The 14,639-nt window shown below is 44.8% G+C and overlaps 1 protein-coding gene across 1 annotated transcript in view; it reads left to right on the forward strand.

Annotated features, from left to right (window-relative positions):
• The window catches only part of WWC3 (WWC family member 3), a 119,920-nt gene that overhangs the window by 67,395 nt on the left and 37,886 nt on the right, over positions 1–14,639 (forward strand). The window contains exons 6-8 of the mRNA XM_026015289.2: positions 2,386–2,515; positions 5,508–5,651; positions 9,740–9,813. Coding sequence (XP_025871074.2) covers positions 2,386–2,515; positions 5,508–5,651; positions 9,740–9,813 — 348 coding nt within the window. The remainder of the gene's footprint in view (positions 1–2,385; positions 2,516–5,507; positions 5,652–9,739; positions 9,814–14,639) is intronic.

Raw genomic sequence — 14,639 nt, forward strand, 5'->3', positions numbered from 1 at the left:
CTCAAAACGGTGGAAACAGCTGTTCTGGGCCACTGTGTGTTCTCCTCGAGGTCTTGAAGCCACTTGGGTCAAACTAAGGCCAGAGCGCATGTCCGTGACCTTGAAGTTGAGCTGTCCTTGTCCTAGGTGCTCTGCAGTGCCCGCTGGTGGGATGAATTATGGGGCTGCTGATCCCTCTTCCTGAGGGGACTTGGGGCCTCCTTTCCTCTCTGTGGCAGCCATTCCCATCGTAGAACTTGGTGCCTTGACAGGCTGCTGGCTCAATCCCTGGGTTTACTGATGGCCATACTTAGCCTTTATTGCTACTAAAAGCCAGAAGGAAATCCCAACACTTCAGTATAAAGCCAGAGCTGACATGAGTAGCGGCTCGCATTACAGCCTTAACACTGGGTATGTGTGTCTGTACTTCTGTGGCTATTTGATTAGCTTTGGTTTTCATGCAATTGAAAACGTTTTGCTCGATGCAGTGGAGTTTCATTTCTCCATATGGGTGTCAGTGTCAGATGATGATCAATTTGCTGTACTTTTCATTCTAGAGGAGCAGTAGACCTGGTTAGCAGAGGTGCTGGTCATTGACTGTTCTAGAGAAATCCGATTTCTCTGGCCTTGGGTTTTTTGTCTGAGAATGATGTAAACCTTTTCTATCACCTTCATCAGCCTTGGTGGGTTATTGGTTGTGACATTAAATGAGATGTATTGGAAAGCCTTTTATCAGAAGATGAGTATAGGGAGACATTATTACATAAATAGGTCTAGATTTTTCTCTACAAGAAAAGTAGGGCCGCTTCTTTGGTCGATGTGAGATGGATGGCCTTCTATTTCTGCCTTCTGTTAGAGACTCCTGGTTCTCTGTAAAACAGCTAAAATGGGAAAACACATGGTCAAGCCATGTTGGGATGTAGGAATGTCACCATTGAGCGTGTGGGGACCCATGATGCACTCACATCCACTCCATGCTTCGAAGAGGACCCAGGACCAATTTTCATAAATACATCATTTCCAGCTGATGCAAGTCACAGCAGCGCTCTTGAGCCCTGAAGCCTGATTCCAGAGGGAGAGAACGGGTTCCTGCCTGTTTTATTTGTCCTTCTCTTATTCCAAGGCTGCTGATAGCACAGACCGTCTCTGGCTTAAAGTAGTGGAGTTGGTCAATTCTTTACTTTGTCTTCCATGAGTTCGCAGATTCAGCACCATCCTGATGATAATAATCGCTTGCAAACATTACATGCCAGGAGCTCTGCCAAGTAAGCCGTCTCCGGACGTTTTCTCAGTAAATGGGGGAAGCATTAAACTGAGGTGTAAAGAGGTGAAGTGCCTTGCCCAGGGTCCTGCTGTCATGCTGGAGTGTCACTGGGACTCACCAGCATGCCAGGACGCTTTCGGGAGTAGAGAATAAAGGGAGTTTGGGCTGGCCGTTAAGGAGCCAGATTTCCCGGTCACATAGGGGAAACCGTTGAGCACCAGGACCTGTGTGATGGAGGATCTGGAATCTGAAAAGCATGCTAATGGCTTTCCAGATAGGGAGTTCATGCCACTTCTGGACCAAAGTATCCAACCTCTTTGGCTCCGAGGGCTTCTAGGTCTCCAGACCTGGGTAGGGAAGGTAAGACAAAGGGTGTGCTGTAGGAGACTGCCTACTCTGGGAAAGCCAGAGCCAAGCCTTGGCTTGGTCAGTGCTCTGTTTCCAGCACCAAGACTGGGGGTTGTGTGCACAGGGGCGGACTGCCCAGCAGGAGAGAAGGAAGGGAGGAGCAGGGGAGGGAGGAAGTTTAGCTAGATGGAAGGAAGGGAGGAAGGATGAATGGATATTTGGATTGCAGGAAAGAATTGAAGAGGTGAGTAGTAGGGAGAGAGAAAGAGAAATTAGAACCAGAATGAGATAAAAGAAAGGTAGAGGAGACATAGAGTTGGCGATTTTATGTAAGGCATCACTATCGCTTCACAACTTTTTGCCCTTTCCCATATGTTCTTGCACACAGGTGTCATTCATGTGTTTATTAATAGACATTTTTGACCACTACCCCAGATGCTGGGGATAAACAAATAAGACACGATCCTCCTCTCAGAGAGGTGTTTAAAATCTCAGGGAATTACTTAAGCCAATGTTTGTTGCTTAATCATTAGTAGAGGTCATGGGAATCCTGACTCGAAAGTCCTCACCTGCATTGGATGTTCCTGGAGCAAAGGAAGTCGTCCAGTGGCCAACTCTCATCTCTGCGTATTTACCACAAGCAGGAAAGGTTTTATGGGATCTTTATTTCTCTTTGCCGAACCAATGAGTTTAACTCTTTTCCACCTTCCTATAAAGCTTCTGAGTTTTTCCTTGTCATTCAGTGAAATGCTTTAATCTTGCGTGGAATGACTCTGATTTTTTTTTTTAACCAGGATTGATCGTAAGATGTCAAGTGCTCACACCAACTACAAACTGGATGAGGCACAGGCTATAATGAGCGAGCTCCGGACCATCAAGAAAGCCATTTGCACAGGCGAGAAAGAGAGGCGGGACCTGATGCAGGTAGGGGCCTGGCACTCTTCGGATCCCATGTCCGTTTGCCTGCCTGCCTGTGTGTCCATTTGTCTTTTTTTTTTTAAGATTTTATTTATTTATTCATGATAGACGCAGAGAGAGAGAGAGAGAGAGAGAGGCAGAGACACAGGCAGAGGGAGCCTGATGTGGGACTTGATCCCGGGTCCCCAGAATCACGCCCTGGGTCGAAGGCAGCACGAAACTACTGAGCCACCGGGGATGCCCTCCATTTGTCTTTTTAGTTAAAATTTTAGGAAAATATGTATTTACAATATGTATTTGTTATGTATACAATTCATATATATTTTAAAACACGTACGTGTCATATACAAATATATGTTCTTTATATGTGTATATATTTCTGTATACTATATATTAAAATACTTAAAAATAAGAGTGCTAGTTTCCTAGGGTTGCCATGACAAAGTACCACACGCTTGTATAGAACAACTGCGATTTGTTCTTTCAGAGTCTGGAGGCCAGGTGTTCAGAATCAAGGTGCCAGCAGGGCCACGCTCTCTCTCTCTCTCAAGGCTCTAGGAGAAGACCCTCCCTCACCTCTTCCAGTGTCTGGTAGCTGCTGGCAATCCTTGGCATTCTTTGCCTCATAGATGCATGGCTCTGATCTCTGCTTTCATGGTCACATGGTGTTCTCCTTGTGTTTCTGTGTCCAAATTTTCTCTTCTTCCAAGGATGCCAACCATTGGACTAGAACCTGCTCTGATTCACTATGACCTCTCCTTAACTTGATTCCATCTGCAACAATTCTTTTTCCAAATAAGCTCGGATTCACAGATTCTTAGGACTTGAACATATCATTTGGGAGGACACAATTTAAGCCATACTGTGATGGGTGATACGTATTGTTCAATAATCAAAATAATGTAAAAAGCCTATGATGAGAAGTCTTGCTATCACCTCATTCTCTCATCTCCCGTAACTACTTCTGTTAGCGTCTTGTATACCCTGCCAGCATTTTTGCGGACACGGGAGATAGTGAACACATGTTCAGCTGTCCCCACAGAAAGCTAGGGCTGTGCCTGCTGCTGTTGTGCCCTGGCTTCCTCACGTAACGATAATACCCTGTACCTTTTCCCGTATCTGTACACAATGAGCTGCTTTGTTCCTTGACATGGCTGCATAGTATCCTACTGCGTGGATAGATTTGAATTAAATGGCTGGGATCATTGAGCTTTATACTGCTCTATTTTTTTGTCCCTTGAACATCTGTAGATTTTGTTATTTTTAGAAAAATGTTGAGTTTTTGCAGACAGATGCATGTTGGCCTTTTTGCTTGATCCTAGTGTGCATTCGGATGTTTCTGTTATGGCTTTCATTTTTTGCTCAACACACTGGGTACCTAGTAGTCATTTGTCTAGATTCTGCAGAATGTAAGACCTAGAAGGACATGTGAAGCAGAGCCCGGACTCGTGGGCCCAATGAGACAGGTTCACACATAACTGCCTTGCATGCAGTGTTTCCAAAGGTCAAGGATGCAGGAGACTTGTGGAGTGTCCCCACAGTGGCCATTAAGTTGACCATTGCAGGGCCCTCACCCAGGCCTGCTAGATTAGGCTCTGGGGATGTGACCCCCAAATCTGTATTTTCAGATGCCCTCTCCAGGTCATGAGAGGTAAATGGTCAATGGGTAGATTTTCTCCGAGCACTGGTGGCAGGAACAGCTACTGGCGTTTACTGAGGTCTCTGAGCACAGTGTTGGATGGGGTGCTACATGGACATCACCCATCTCATCTAAGCCCAAACCCCAGGGGTGAGCCACATGATATTTCACCCTGGGGGCTTGGAGGCCTTGCCAAATGTGCAGGGCTGGGGCAAGCCACCCAGGTGCCTCAAGTGGTTTGCCCACCATGGAGGCTGGAGATAGAATTTCTGTAAGAAGTTTTAGACCCCAGCATCCTCCCTGAGAAGCTCCTGGGAGAGGCATGGGCAACGTCCTATCTGGGAAAAGCAAAGAAGTTGTTCTGTCTTTCTTTTATGAGCTTAACAATATCGGCCCATTCCAACATGCCTTTGTTTAGATCCAGAACCAGCTACAGGTGTTACACTGCACCTGCACATTCTGGTGTCTGCAGAAATGTCTGCTGAAGATAAATATATTCAAAAGTCTTCTAAAAAGCTGTTGAAGATCTGATTCCTTTTTGACTTTCACCCAAAGGAGTTACATATACCAGAAGGCATGCTTACTCTAGTTTTTGGCAAACTAACATCCATATGAGATGACTCTTGACCATGTAGAATTACGACTGAAAAATCAGGTTATATAAAATATCTAAACATCATCTGGGAGTGGTTTTCATTCTGTGTGGTTTATAAAAATCTCAAGTTGGCACCACTCATCTCTGTCAGACTCATTTATTGATACAACATTTTGGATGGTAGTGCCCCCCATTTTTATTGAGGTGCGATTGACAAATAAAATTTTATAAATTTAAGGTATACGACCTGATGATTTGATATACACATATACTGTGAAACGATTACCACAATAAAGTTAGTTAACACATCCGTCACCTCACATAGATACGTTGCTCACCGTAGTCACCACGCTGTACGTTACGGCCTGGAACGGATTCATCTTGTAACCGAGAGTCCTTGCCCTTTGACCCCTCAGCCCCTGGTGACCTACCATTCCAGTCTGTTTCTCTGAGTTTGGCTTTTTCTTGACGGGAGGGTGGGATTGCTTATTTTGTTTCTTTAGGAAACAAAGGTTTAAGAAACAATCAAAATGGTACCACAGTTCTCTACACTCTTGACATGCTGCCAGGAGGACTCGGCCATTCTCTGATGTAGGTGGCCGTGCATTGTATCAAAGGTGCATGCGGTGATGGCCGTGTCTTCTACATCTGGTGGGGCTGGGGGCTGGTGTGGGCCAGGTCTCTGGTACCAACGCAGCCGCCCTGGAGCCAGTGAAACGAAGCATTACCACCTCTGCTCAATAACTTGTTTCCTTCTGTTGCAGAGTCTGGCCAAGCTGAGCGATGGCTTCAGGAATAGCTTTTCTCTTAGCGACCCGCCGCAAGAGCTCCCTCACAACCCAGCTGTGCTTGGCGATTTACCTCAGCAGTTCTGCGATGCTGGGTCTCAGACTGACATCATTGGAGAGGTATGCCAGGAACGGGAAAGAACCGAGTGTGCCCGGGGGAGGAGAGTTGCTTTCATGTTGCCATCACTCATTTGTTTGACTTTGCCATTTTCTCTTCAGAAATGTTTTGGCTTTTGTGCCATTAAATTTGAAGGAAGAATCCAGCTGTGAAGGTTCCATGGCCTGGAAGGCAATTGAATTGCTTATTACCTCTGTCCTGGTGATTTGGATTTAGCAGAATCCTTTTTAGAGTTCAGTTTAGATGTGTGTGTGTAGTTTTTTTTAAGACTTATTTATTTATAAAGAGAAAGAGAGAGAGAGAGAAAATGCAGAGGGGAAGGGGCAGAGGGAGAGGGAGAAACTTGACTCCATGCTGAGCATGGAGCCTGACGCAGGGCTCAGTCTCATGACCCTGAGATCACGACCTGAGCCAAAACCAAAAGTGGGACACTTGACCAATGGTGCTACGTAGGCACCTCAAGTTTAGATAGGTTTTTAACAGACATATGACATTTTATTTTATTTTATTTATTTTTTAAGATTTTACCTGTCATTAGAGAGAGAGTGTGTGAACAGGGGGAGGAGCAGAGGGAGAGGGAGAAGCAGACTCTGCGTTGAGCATGGAGCCCAGTGTGGGACTCAATCCCATGACCCTGAGCTCATGATCTAAGCCGAAATCAAGAGTCGGACGCTTAACTGACTTAGCCACTTAGGCGCCCTGACATATGATATTTTAGAGCAGGGATCAGCTAACTTTTCCTGTAAAGGTCCACATAGTAAATACTTTAGGCCTTGCAGGCCATGCAGTCTCTGCTGTAACTACCTAATTGTGTTGTTATAGTGCAAAGGCAGTCATGGGCAATATGTGAACGAATGGGCAGGGCTGTGTTCCAATAAAACTTTATTTATAAAAACAGGATTTGGCCTGTGGGGGCCATAGTTTAGTGATCTTTGGCTTAGACCAGTGATTTTCAGATGCTTTGTGACTGTGTTGCCCTTGGGTTATACTTTGATGCTATTTCTTGTTCTAAAAGAATGTCAGGAAATTGAATTGAATCAAAATTAATTTTGCTTGGAATTTGGAGGGATTTTATAATGCCCCTTTTGATAATTAGTGAAGCCTTGAATTAGCCACAAAAACAAAGTTGGCAATCATCATCTGAAGTAGGGTAGTGAATACTTAAAGACATTACTGTTGTAATGTTACTGAGTGAAGTTTATTACAAACAGAAAACAAATGGGAAAAAAAAAGATGGCTTCTTTTTCTTAGGGCTTATTAAGTAAAGATGAGCCATCAGTGGAATGTGGAATGTCCTCCCCAAAATTAAATAAAGAAAAAGAAAAAGAAAAAAAGCCATTGACAAAAAACACTGGGTTTTAAATAATTAGTTAATATTTTGAAATTTGAGCAAATAGTAACTCTTTGAATATAATATGGTAAATAGTGACTCTTTCTGGATGTCCTGAAACAGTCCTATTTTCAGTTTTCCTGTCATTGCTCTCAGAAGTACACTTTGACAGTTTTTTGTTTCGTTTTTTGGTTTTTTACACTTAGACATTTTTGACAAGGCAATTTTGGTTGAAAGAATATGATGATCACCATCTGTATAACACACAGAGAAGAGTCTGTAGGTCAGAAACATCTTCCACTTTTGCCTAAAGATTTTGACATGTGGGAAGGAAAGAAACAAGTCTCGTTGAATTCCATGAATAATTTATTACTTTTATCATAGGTTAGAGTTAGAATTTAGAGATTCAACTACTTAGAAACAGGTAAGATCAAAGATTCTAATCTCTAATGATCTAGGAAGACTTTCTAAAAATGTCAGGTGCGGAGTGGCTGGTTATGCTGTTGCAGTAACTTGAACAGTAAATTGTCATGTTTGTGAGGTTACTGGGGCCCTGGGTTGACAGCTTCATGGCTGTTGTCTTGTTAGTTGTTTCCATATCCTTTTGATAGATGAGGGGATAGAGGTACCAAGTCACCTAAGGTCATGTAGCCAGGGAGAGGCAGATCTGCTTGGGTTTCAGTCAACATCTCTGATGCCTAAACCCACCCCTGTGCTTTCCACTATATCATGTAGTTATAAAAAAGTATTTTGAAAGGCTGTAATGGATTAGTTGGCTCTTGCTGCATAACAGATTACTCCCAAACCTAGCATCTGAAAACAGCACTCTTGTATTATCTCAGACTCATCCTGCTTCTCAGGAGTCTGGGCAGGGTCCTGTGTATCAGGGGTTCTCCCGAAACTCCAGGTAGGGTGTCACCCAGGGCTGCGGTCTCATCTGAGGACTTGACTGGGGAAGGGGCCACTCAAGCTCACACGACTGTTGGCAGGATTCACTTGCTCACAGGTTGTTGGATGGAGGGCTCTGCTGCTTTACCATACAGAGTATCCTCTCTGGCACAGTAGCTTGCTTCATCAAAGTGTGCAAACTGAGTCTGCTAGCAAGATGGAAGTCACCATCTTTTGTAAGCTAGTCACAGGAATGGCTTCCTATCATCCTTGTTTTATTCTGTTGGTTACAGGCAAATTATGGCTCTAGAGCACACTCAAGGTGATTTCACTTGGGGCAAATCTGAAGAAGTGGAGACCATTGGGGACCATCTTAGACATCTACATACCTGACTTAGTTAGCACTTTGAGTCATCGTTTTTTTTTAGGATGGGCCTTGATGTAATTAGACATGCTTTTGCAAACACAAGTGTGTCTGCACCACAGGCCTAACATTGGGATTTAGTGATTGCAGTATGTGCTGTAAGACTATATAGAAACCTTCAAGGGGGAACCTGTTGAATCCATTGGGCCATAGGTTTCTCCTTTTTTTTGACTAAGATGTCCATTTTGTTCTCAAAGAAGAATGCAGAAACAGAGCTTAGAGATCTATAGACAGCATGAAGAAGAGGTTTAAGAAATGACATTTACTGGTCTTGATGAGGGGTCAGCTGCAGGAGTCTCTAACAAGGTGATGAGGTAACCAATAGCTCATTTCCAGTGTAGACAATTTCTAAGAGATGTGATGCTATAGTATCCATATATTTATACTGAAGAAACCATGGAGAGGGGTACCGGATGAGGCTGTTAAATAAAATGTGTACAATTATTACCCATCCCATCAGAGAATGCTCACTCAGTCCCCCATAAGGCATTTCTTCATCTCGCCATTCAAGGCAATGAAGATATGAAGAAATTCCTATTAATGTATATCAAAACTTGTATCAATAAATTCGTCACCAATCATTCAAATAGAATATTTTCAAATGTTTGTTGATATGAGATTATTAAAAAAAAAAAGACTTAGTGGCTACAGTATATGGTCTAGTTAAGGTCAGATCTACAGCAACAATTGATTTAATGAAGTAGTGTTATATATTTCCAAGAATGAACAAAGAAATAACCAAGTTGAGCTACAATTATCTCCATACAGGTCATTTTTTGTTTTGTTTTAGGAACTTCTTTAGTTCAGTGTGATTGATATGAAAATATTAAGTACAGCTGGTGATCACACCAGAGCACCACGTTTCCATTCTAACTCTGAGGTGATGTGCCCTCAGTGGGCTCTTTCAGACCTTGCTTTCTTTGCTTTTGGCCTTTGGTGCTTTAACATGCCACGTAACATTTGAAGGAGGCCTGTAGCCCATACCTCACATAGCTTGTCTATCTCCTTCAGGTCTTGTGACTTCTTAGGAGAACATTATCATGCTGTATTTATTGAAGAACGAGAGAATGTACTGTACAAAATGGGATGAATATTTTTGCCTTTGTATCAACTTTTTCTAGACAATTCTTTATTTTTTTAAACTTAATTTCTTGTTGTTGTTAAGAATTACACAGTAGATGAATACACTTACATTGTGGGGAAAAAACAAAAAACAAATCCACCAGTGTTTGGGAAGCAGCCTTCCCAGCCCCACTCACAGCTCCCACCAACCAGAGGTAGCAACTGAGCATTGTTTAGTGTGTTTCCTTCCAGAGCCTTGAAAAATGGAAATTTAAGGACATATTAAGATATTATTCATTGTTGCTGCAAGTTGAAATGAATTTTCTCTTTTAAAAATATGTTTTTAATATGTCCCCCCCCCTTTTTTTTTCTTCTGTTCCTGAAAGTTTGTCTTTGATGATAAAACAAGACTTGTAGACCGAGTCAGGCTTAATTGGCAGTATGAGGAAGCGAGAAAGAGGTAAGAAGTTCCTTTTTAAAATCTTGCCTTCTGCTCCCTTTCTTTCTCCCATGGGAAGAGGTTTTGTGGAGCGCCAGCGTGGGGCTGTCATCAGAAAGCAGTGTCTGCTTGAATAAAAAAATCCAGGATCTTTCTTTCTGCATAAGCTTCTTAATACCCACACTAAAATTTCATGTGCATTTAAAACGTGAAATTCTCGCTGTTGTGAACAGTTACGAAGACAGGATCTAATAAAGACAGAGACTTTGTTGGCTTCCTTATCGTCAGGTAGCTCAGGACTCCAGCTCTGCGAGCAGCAACAGTCCCTCAGACCGGCTTCAGCATAATTGCCTTATCTTTTACGCATGTCGTTCCTAATTAACGGGAAAAGTCACATATCTTGGTTGAAAAGACAGTTTAATAAGGACTAAGGTCAGCAGGTGACAGCAGTACCTCATGGGCTGGATTTCGATGGAGAGAACGGAAGTACAGCCATTCCTGTTGACCTTCGCTGTAAATCATCTGCCCTCGGACAATTGAGACTTGACCCTGTCTCTCCGTTTTCAGAATTTGTCTTTCTCTCCCCCCCCCCCCCCACCCCCAGCCCTTAACTGTAGGACGAGGGCAGAAATGAGAGGCAGCGTGTAATCCTCACCAGCAGGCAGTATTTTTAGCATGTCACGTCCCTCTGCATGTTCGCAGGACCCTGGTTTCAGTATTCTCACCCCCCCCCCCCAAGCTTTCATGGCCTTTTTCTGGAGACTTTCTCTTTTGCATCTTCTGAAAAGAGCCTTAAAACCAAATTACTTCCAAATATGTGCTTCAGAAAGCTACGAAGAGTATCTTTTTTTAAAAAAAGTCTCTTTAGTCACATACGAACTATTTTCTCGGAGCAGGGGAGAAGGAGAGGAATGCCAGGTGGGGTAAAGGAGTCCTTTCTGGAAGCTAACTGGTCGGGCCTGCTCAATATACTGTATCATTCATGATGTCTGGAAATCCACTTTGTCTCCTTTTTAGAAAATGTAAAAATAGCAACAAAAGCAGATCATATGACTCCCTGCTAGAAGGCCGGCATGCCCTGCACGGGCCTTCTGTTTGCTCAGAGCTTTCATGCCCGCTTCCTCCTGGCTTCTCACCCCGTGTCTGTGGTGGACTTTACGTTTCCAGCCGGACTGCTGCCAAGTCCATTGGGCCACGCTGCTTATCTCGGCAGTCAGAGTGCCCGTGTGTCATGCGTTCCTTCTGAACGTGGTGCCCGTTTCAGGGGCTTTTGGGCCCTTTGAATATTCCTCTGCTCATTCTTGCATGTTTCTCCTGGGCCGCACTGTGTGGGTGCTGGAATGTGCTATGCTGTATTAAAATGCAGAAAAAGCATGGTTGCTCCCCTATGAACATCACTGTTATGTGTTTTGCTGTGACATTTACTGAACATAGCAAGTGATTTCTTTGTTTTCTAGAGATAGTATCGGGACACAGTAACCTCTTGAATGTTGAGATAATATGTTTGGGCGAAAAGGCAAGTATTTAAGAAAATTATTCAGGAGAAGACACTGCATTTCATCAGTATCTTTTAAATGACAGTGATATCTCAGGATCAGGATTGCCAGGACCTTGTTAGGAAATGTGCCGCAGCTATGTGGGACGGGGCTGGGGGAGCCCTGCCCCCTGCTTCAGCCTTTGTGGAACAGAAACGCCCTTCTGGGCTGCATTGGCAACATTTAAATATCAGACACACGTTGTGAAGACGTCCTGGATTGGCTTGCACAAGCACTGCCTGTCCTTTTCCCACTAGCACAGTGGTTCCCAACAGAGGGAGTGAGGACTTTACCCCCAGGGGACTTCTAGCTGTGTCTGGAGGCATTTTTGTTTGTCACAACTCTGGGGGACCTGCTATTGGCATTTAGCCGGTAGAGCCCAAGGCTGCTGCTCAACATCCTGTGGTGCTTAGGCCGGCCCCACAGAGAGAAGGATCCCCCCATATGTCACCAGTGCTGAGGCTGAGAACCCCTGCTCTGTGCTGGAGGACTGTGCTGCCCCAGCGGGCCCGGGCCCATCCCTGTGTGATTTCCTGCTGGCCGGTCTGTGTGGGTGACCCCAGGAGCTTCATCCACACCCCACAGCAGTGGGCAGAGAAGCTGCTGGGAGAGTGGGAGATTGTACTTCTTTCTACCCAGTACCTGCCCTGTTCTGGGCATTTCAGAAAAATCGTGTGGTTTATGCGATGCTATTTTACATGGTCTTTAACCTATTTGGGAGATAAACTCCTCCCCAACTAACAGAAATATATCAGTTTATCAGTGGCTCTGCCTGGGGGTGAGGACCTCTCCCTACCCACACCTGGACAGTATCTGCTGGAGTTGCGTATGTACACATCTGTACACACATGCCAGAGTCAGAAGCACATGCCTGTGTGTGCTTGTACATACACATAACACATGCATGTTTACAGATGTGCATGCCCACTTGTATTCTCCCCTTTTTAAAAAATTTATTTATGAGAGACACAGAGGGAGGCAGAGACACAGGCAGAGGGAGAAGCAGGCTCCCTGTGGGGAGCCTGATGTGGGACTCAATTCCAGGATCCTGAGATCACTACGTGAGCCAAAGGCAGATGCTCAACCTCTGAGCCACCCAGGCACCCCTCTTCTCTTTGTTTTAATTACAAAATAGTACACGAATTGTTTTTGTCACAGGCACAATCCGTAGAGACCACCCTCTTTCCCCTTCTCTGATTGCACTTCCCACCATTAATGGCTTGGCGTGGCATCTTCCAGGCTTCTATCTAAACATTTAAATAAATTAAGTGCAGTGTAGTTAAATGTAGTATGGATGCATAGCTTAGCATCCCTCTGTGGACAGACATCCTACCTAGATGGCTGCAGTTCTTCCTTTCCACAAACAGTGCATATCTTTTAATGGCCTCAGCCTTGCAGAAATGACTGTGTCCTTGGACTGATACTTAGTGAAATGTGTGGGTGTAAAAGCACGTACATTGAAAAGTTTTATAGGCGCGACTGGGTGGATCAGTTGGTTGAGTGTTTGACTCTTAATTTCAGCTCAGGTCTCAATCTCAGGATCCTGAGTTCGAGCCCTGTGTGGAGCCTACAAAAAAAAAAAAAAAGGAAAAGAAAAAGTTTTGATAGATACCCCCAAAATGACTTAGCCACTTTTGCACTGCCACCAATGGTCATGGGGAGCTCCGATTCTCATATTTGCTTAGCGTCATTAAACATCTTCATTCTTTGTAAATTGTACTGGAGTAACAGGCAGAGACCTTCTCTCAGTTGTCCTGTCCTCCCTTGTGTGAATGGTGCATTTCCTGGTGTGGTGCAACATTTGTGTGACTTTTGGTTATTTTAATTGCTATGTCTGAATTTTTTTTTTTTTTAAGACAAGTGATCCTTTCAGAACATGGTAGGTGCTATCATTCCTCTGTTCCACATGATCTCAACCATTGAAGGAAGCAGCTTCTCCCCGGGGAACATCTGTGGTCCTCCTGACCAGGGACAGGGTGCTGCACCTGGTGGGTGGAGCCCAGGGAAGCTGCTGAACGACCCACAGTGCACAGGGCAGCCCCAGAGCAACGACTTAGGTGGCCCGGGGTGTCAGTCCTGCCTTTGCTGATAAACCTTATTCTCGGGCTTCTATTTGGCTCCTAAATCCCTCCTGTGTTTGGGCAATGAGGGTCCACAGGAGCAGCTTTCCACGAACTCAGGGCATTAGCCCACTGCCCTGTATTCCTCCCTCCGCCTGTTCCAGGCGGGTCGGCTCCCCGGTATTCCACAGACACGCCGGGTATCAAACCTGCCAGGTGAACTCCGGATTCAGTGCCTGGAGTCAGCAGAATCACGGCCTCCTCGAGGTGTTCACGGCCTCATCCCCCAGCCCTATGGCTGTATTGCCTTCCACAGCAGATGGGACTAAGTTAAGGACCTTGAGATGGGGCAATGATTCTGGGTGATCCGTGTGGGCTCAATGTCATCCCTGGGGTCCTTAGAAGAGGGACAGTCTGGGATGGAGATATGAGGAGGGAAGCAGAGATCAGAGTGGTGTGGGCCACGAGCCGAGGCCTGTGGGCAGCCCCTAGAAACAACAATGCAATGGATTTTTTCCTAGAGCCTCCAGAAGGATCACGGCCCTGTCCTTTTTTTGATTTTTGACTTCTGGAACTGTAAGATGATTATGTGTGCTGTTTTAAGCCACCAAGTCTGTGATCTTTTGTTATAGCTGCAAGAGAAATCTCATGCAGTGCCCTTGGCCTTTGCTGTTTCCTCTGCCTACCATGGGATGCTTTGCCTCAAATTGTCAGGTGGCTTCGGCTCTCCTCTTGGTCAGCTTGTCAGACACGCATCCCTGATCATCCAGAATAAAGTAGCATGCCCCATTCCCGTCCCCATCACCCTGATCCTCCGAGCAAATGTAATCACCTAACCCATTCTCTCTGTACATGTTTTGTTTTGTTTTTAATCATTTGTTTTTTTCCCTCCAAGCACGTAAACCCCCGAAGGGCAGGGATTTTTGTCTGCTTAGGTCAGTGCTATAATTCTAGTAGCTAAATACTCACTGAATATCTATCGAATGAGTAAACGAGGGCTTCAGTTGGTCACATTTGCTATCTGGCCTTTGCTTCTGCTAGTGGGCAGGCAGGAGGAGTCCTGGGGGCCCGGGTCAGCTCTAGGCTGACTGCTTTGCTCCTGGCTCCCGACCCCCAGGCCCATGTCCTGATGTGAGCCTTGGGATATTTCTCCTTGATCCGAGGAGAAAAAAGGCATCAAGATATGCATGTTTTTAGGGTGCTAACAGAGGCGGGGGTGGTCTCTCCATTTTAAGAACTGTGTTCGCACGGT

Source organism: Vulpes vulpes, chromosome X (assembly GCF_048418805.1).
Source record: "Vulpes vulpes isolate BD-2025 chromosome X, VulVul3, whole genome shotgun sequence".
Lineage (NCBI taxonomy): Eukaryota > Metazoa > Chordata > Mammalia > Carnivora > Canidae > Vulpes > Vulpes vulpes.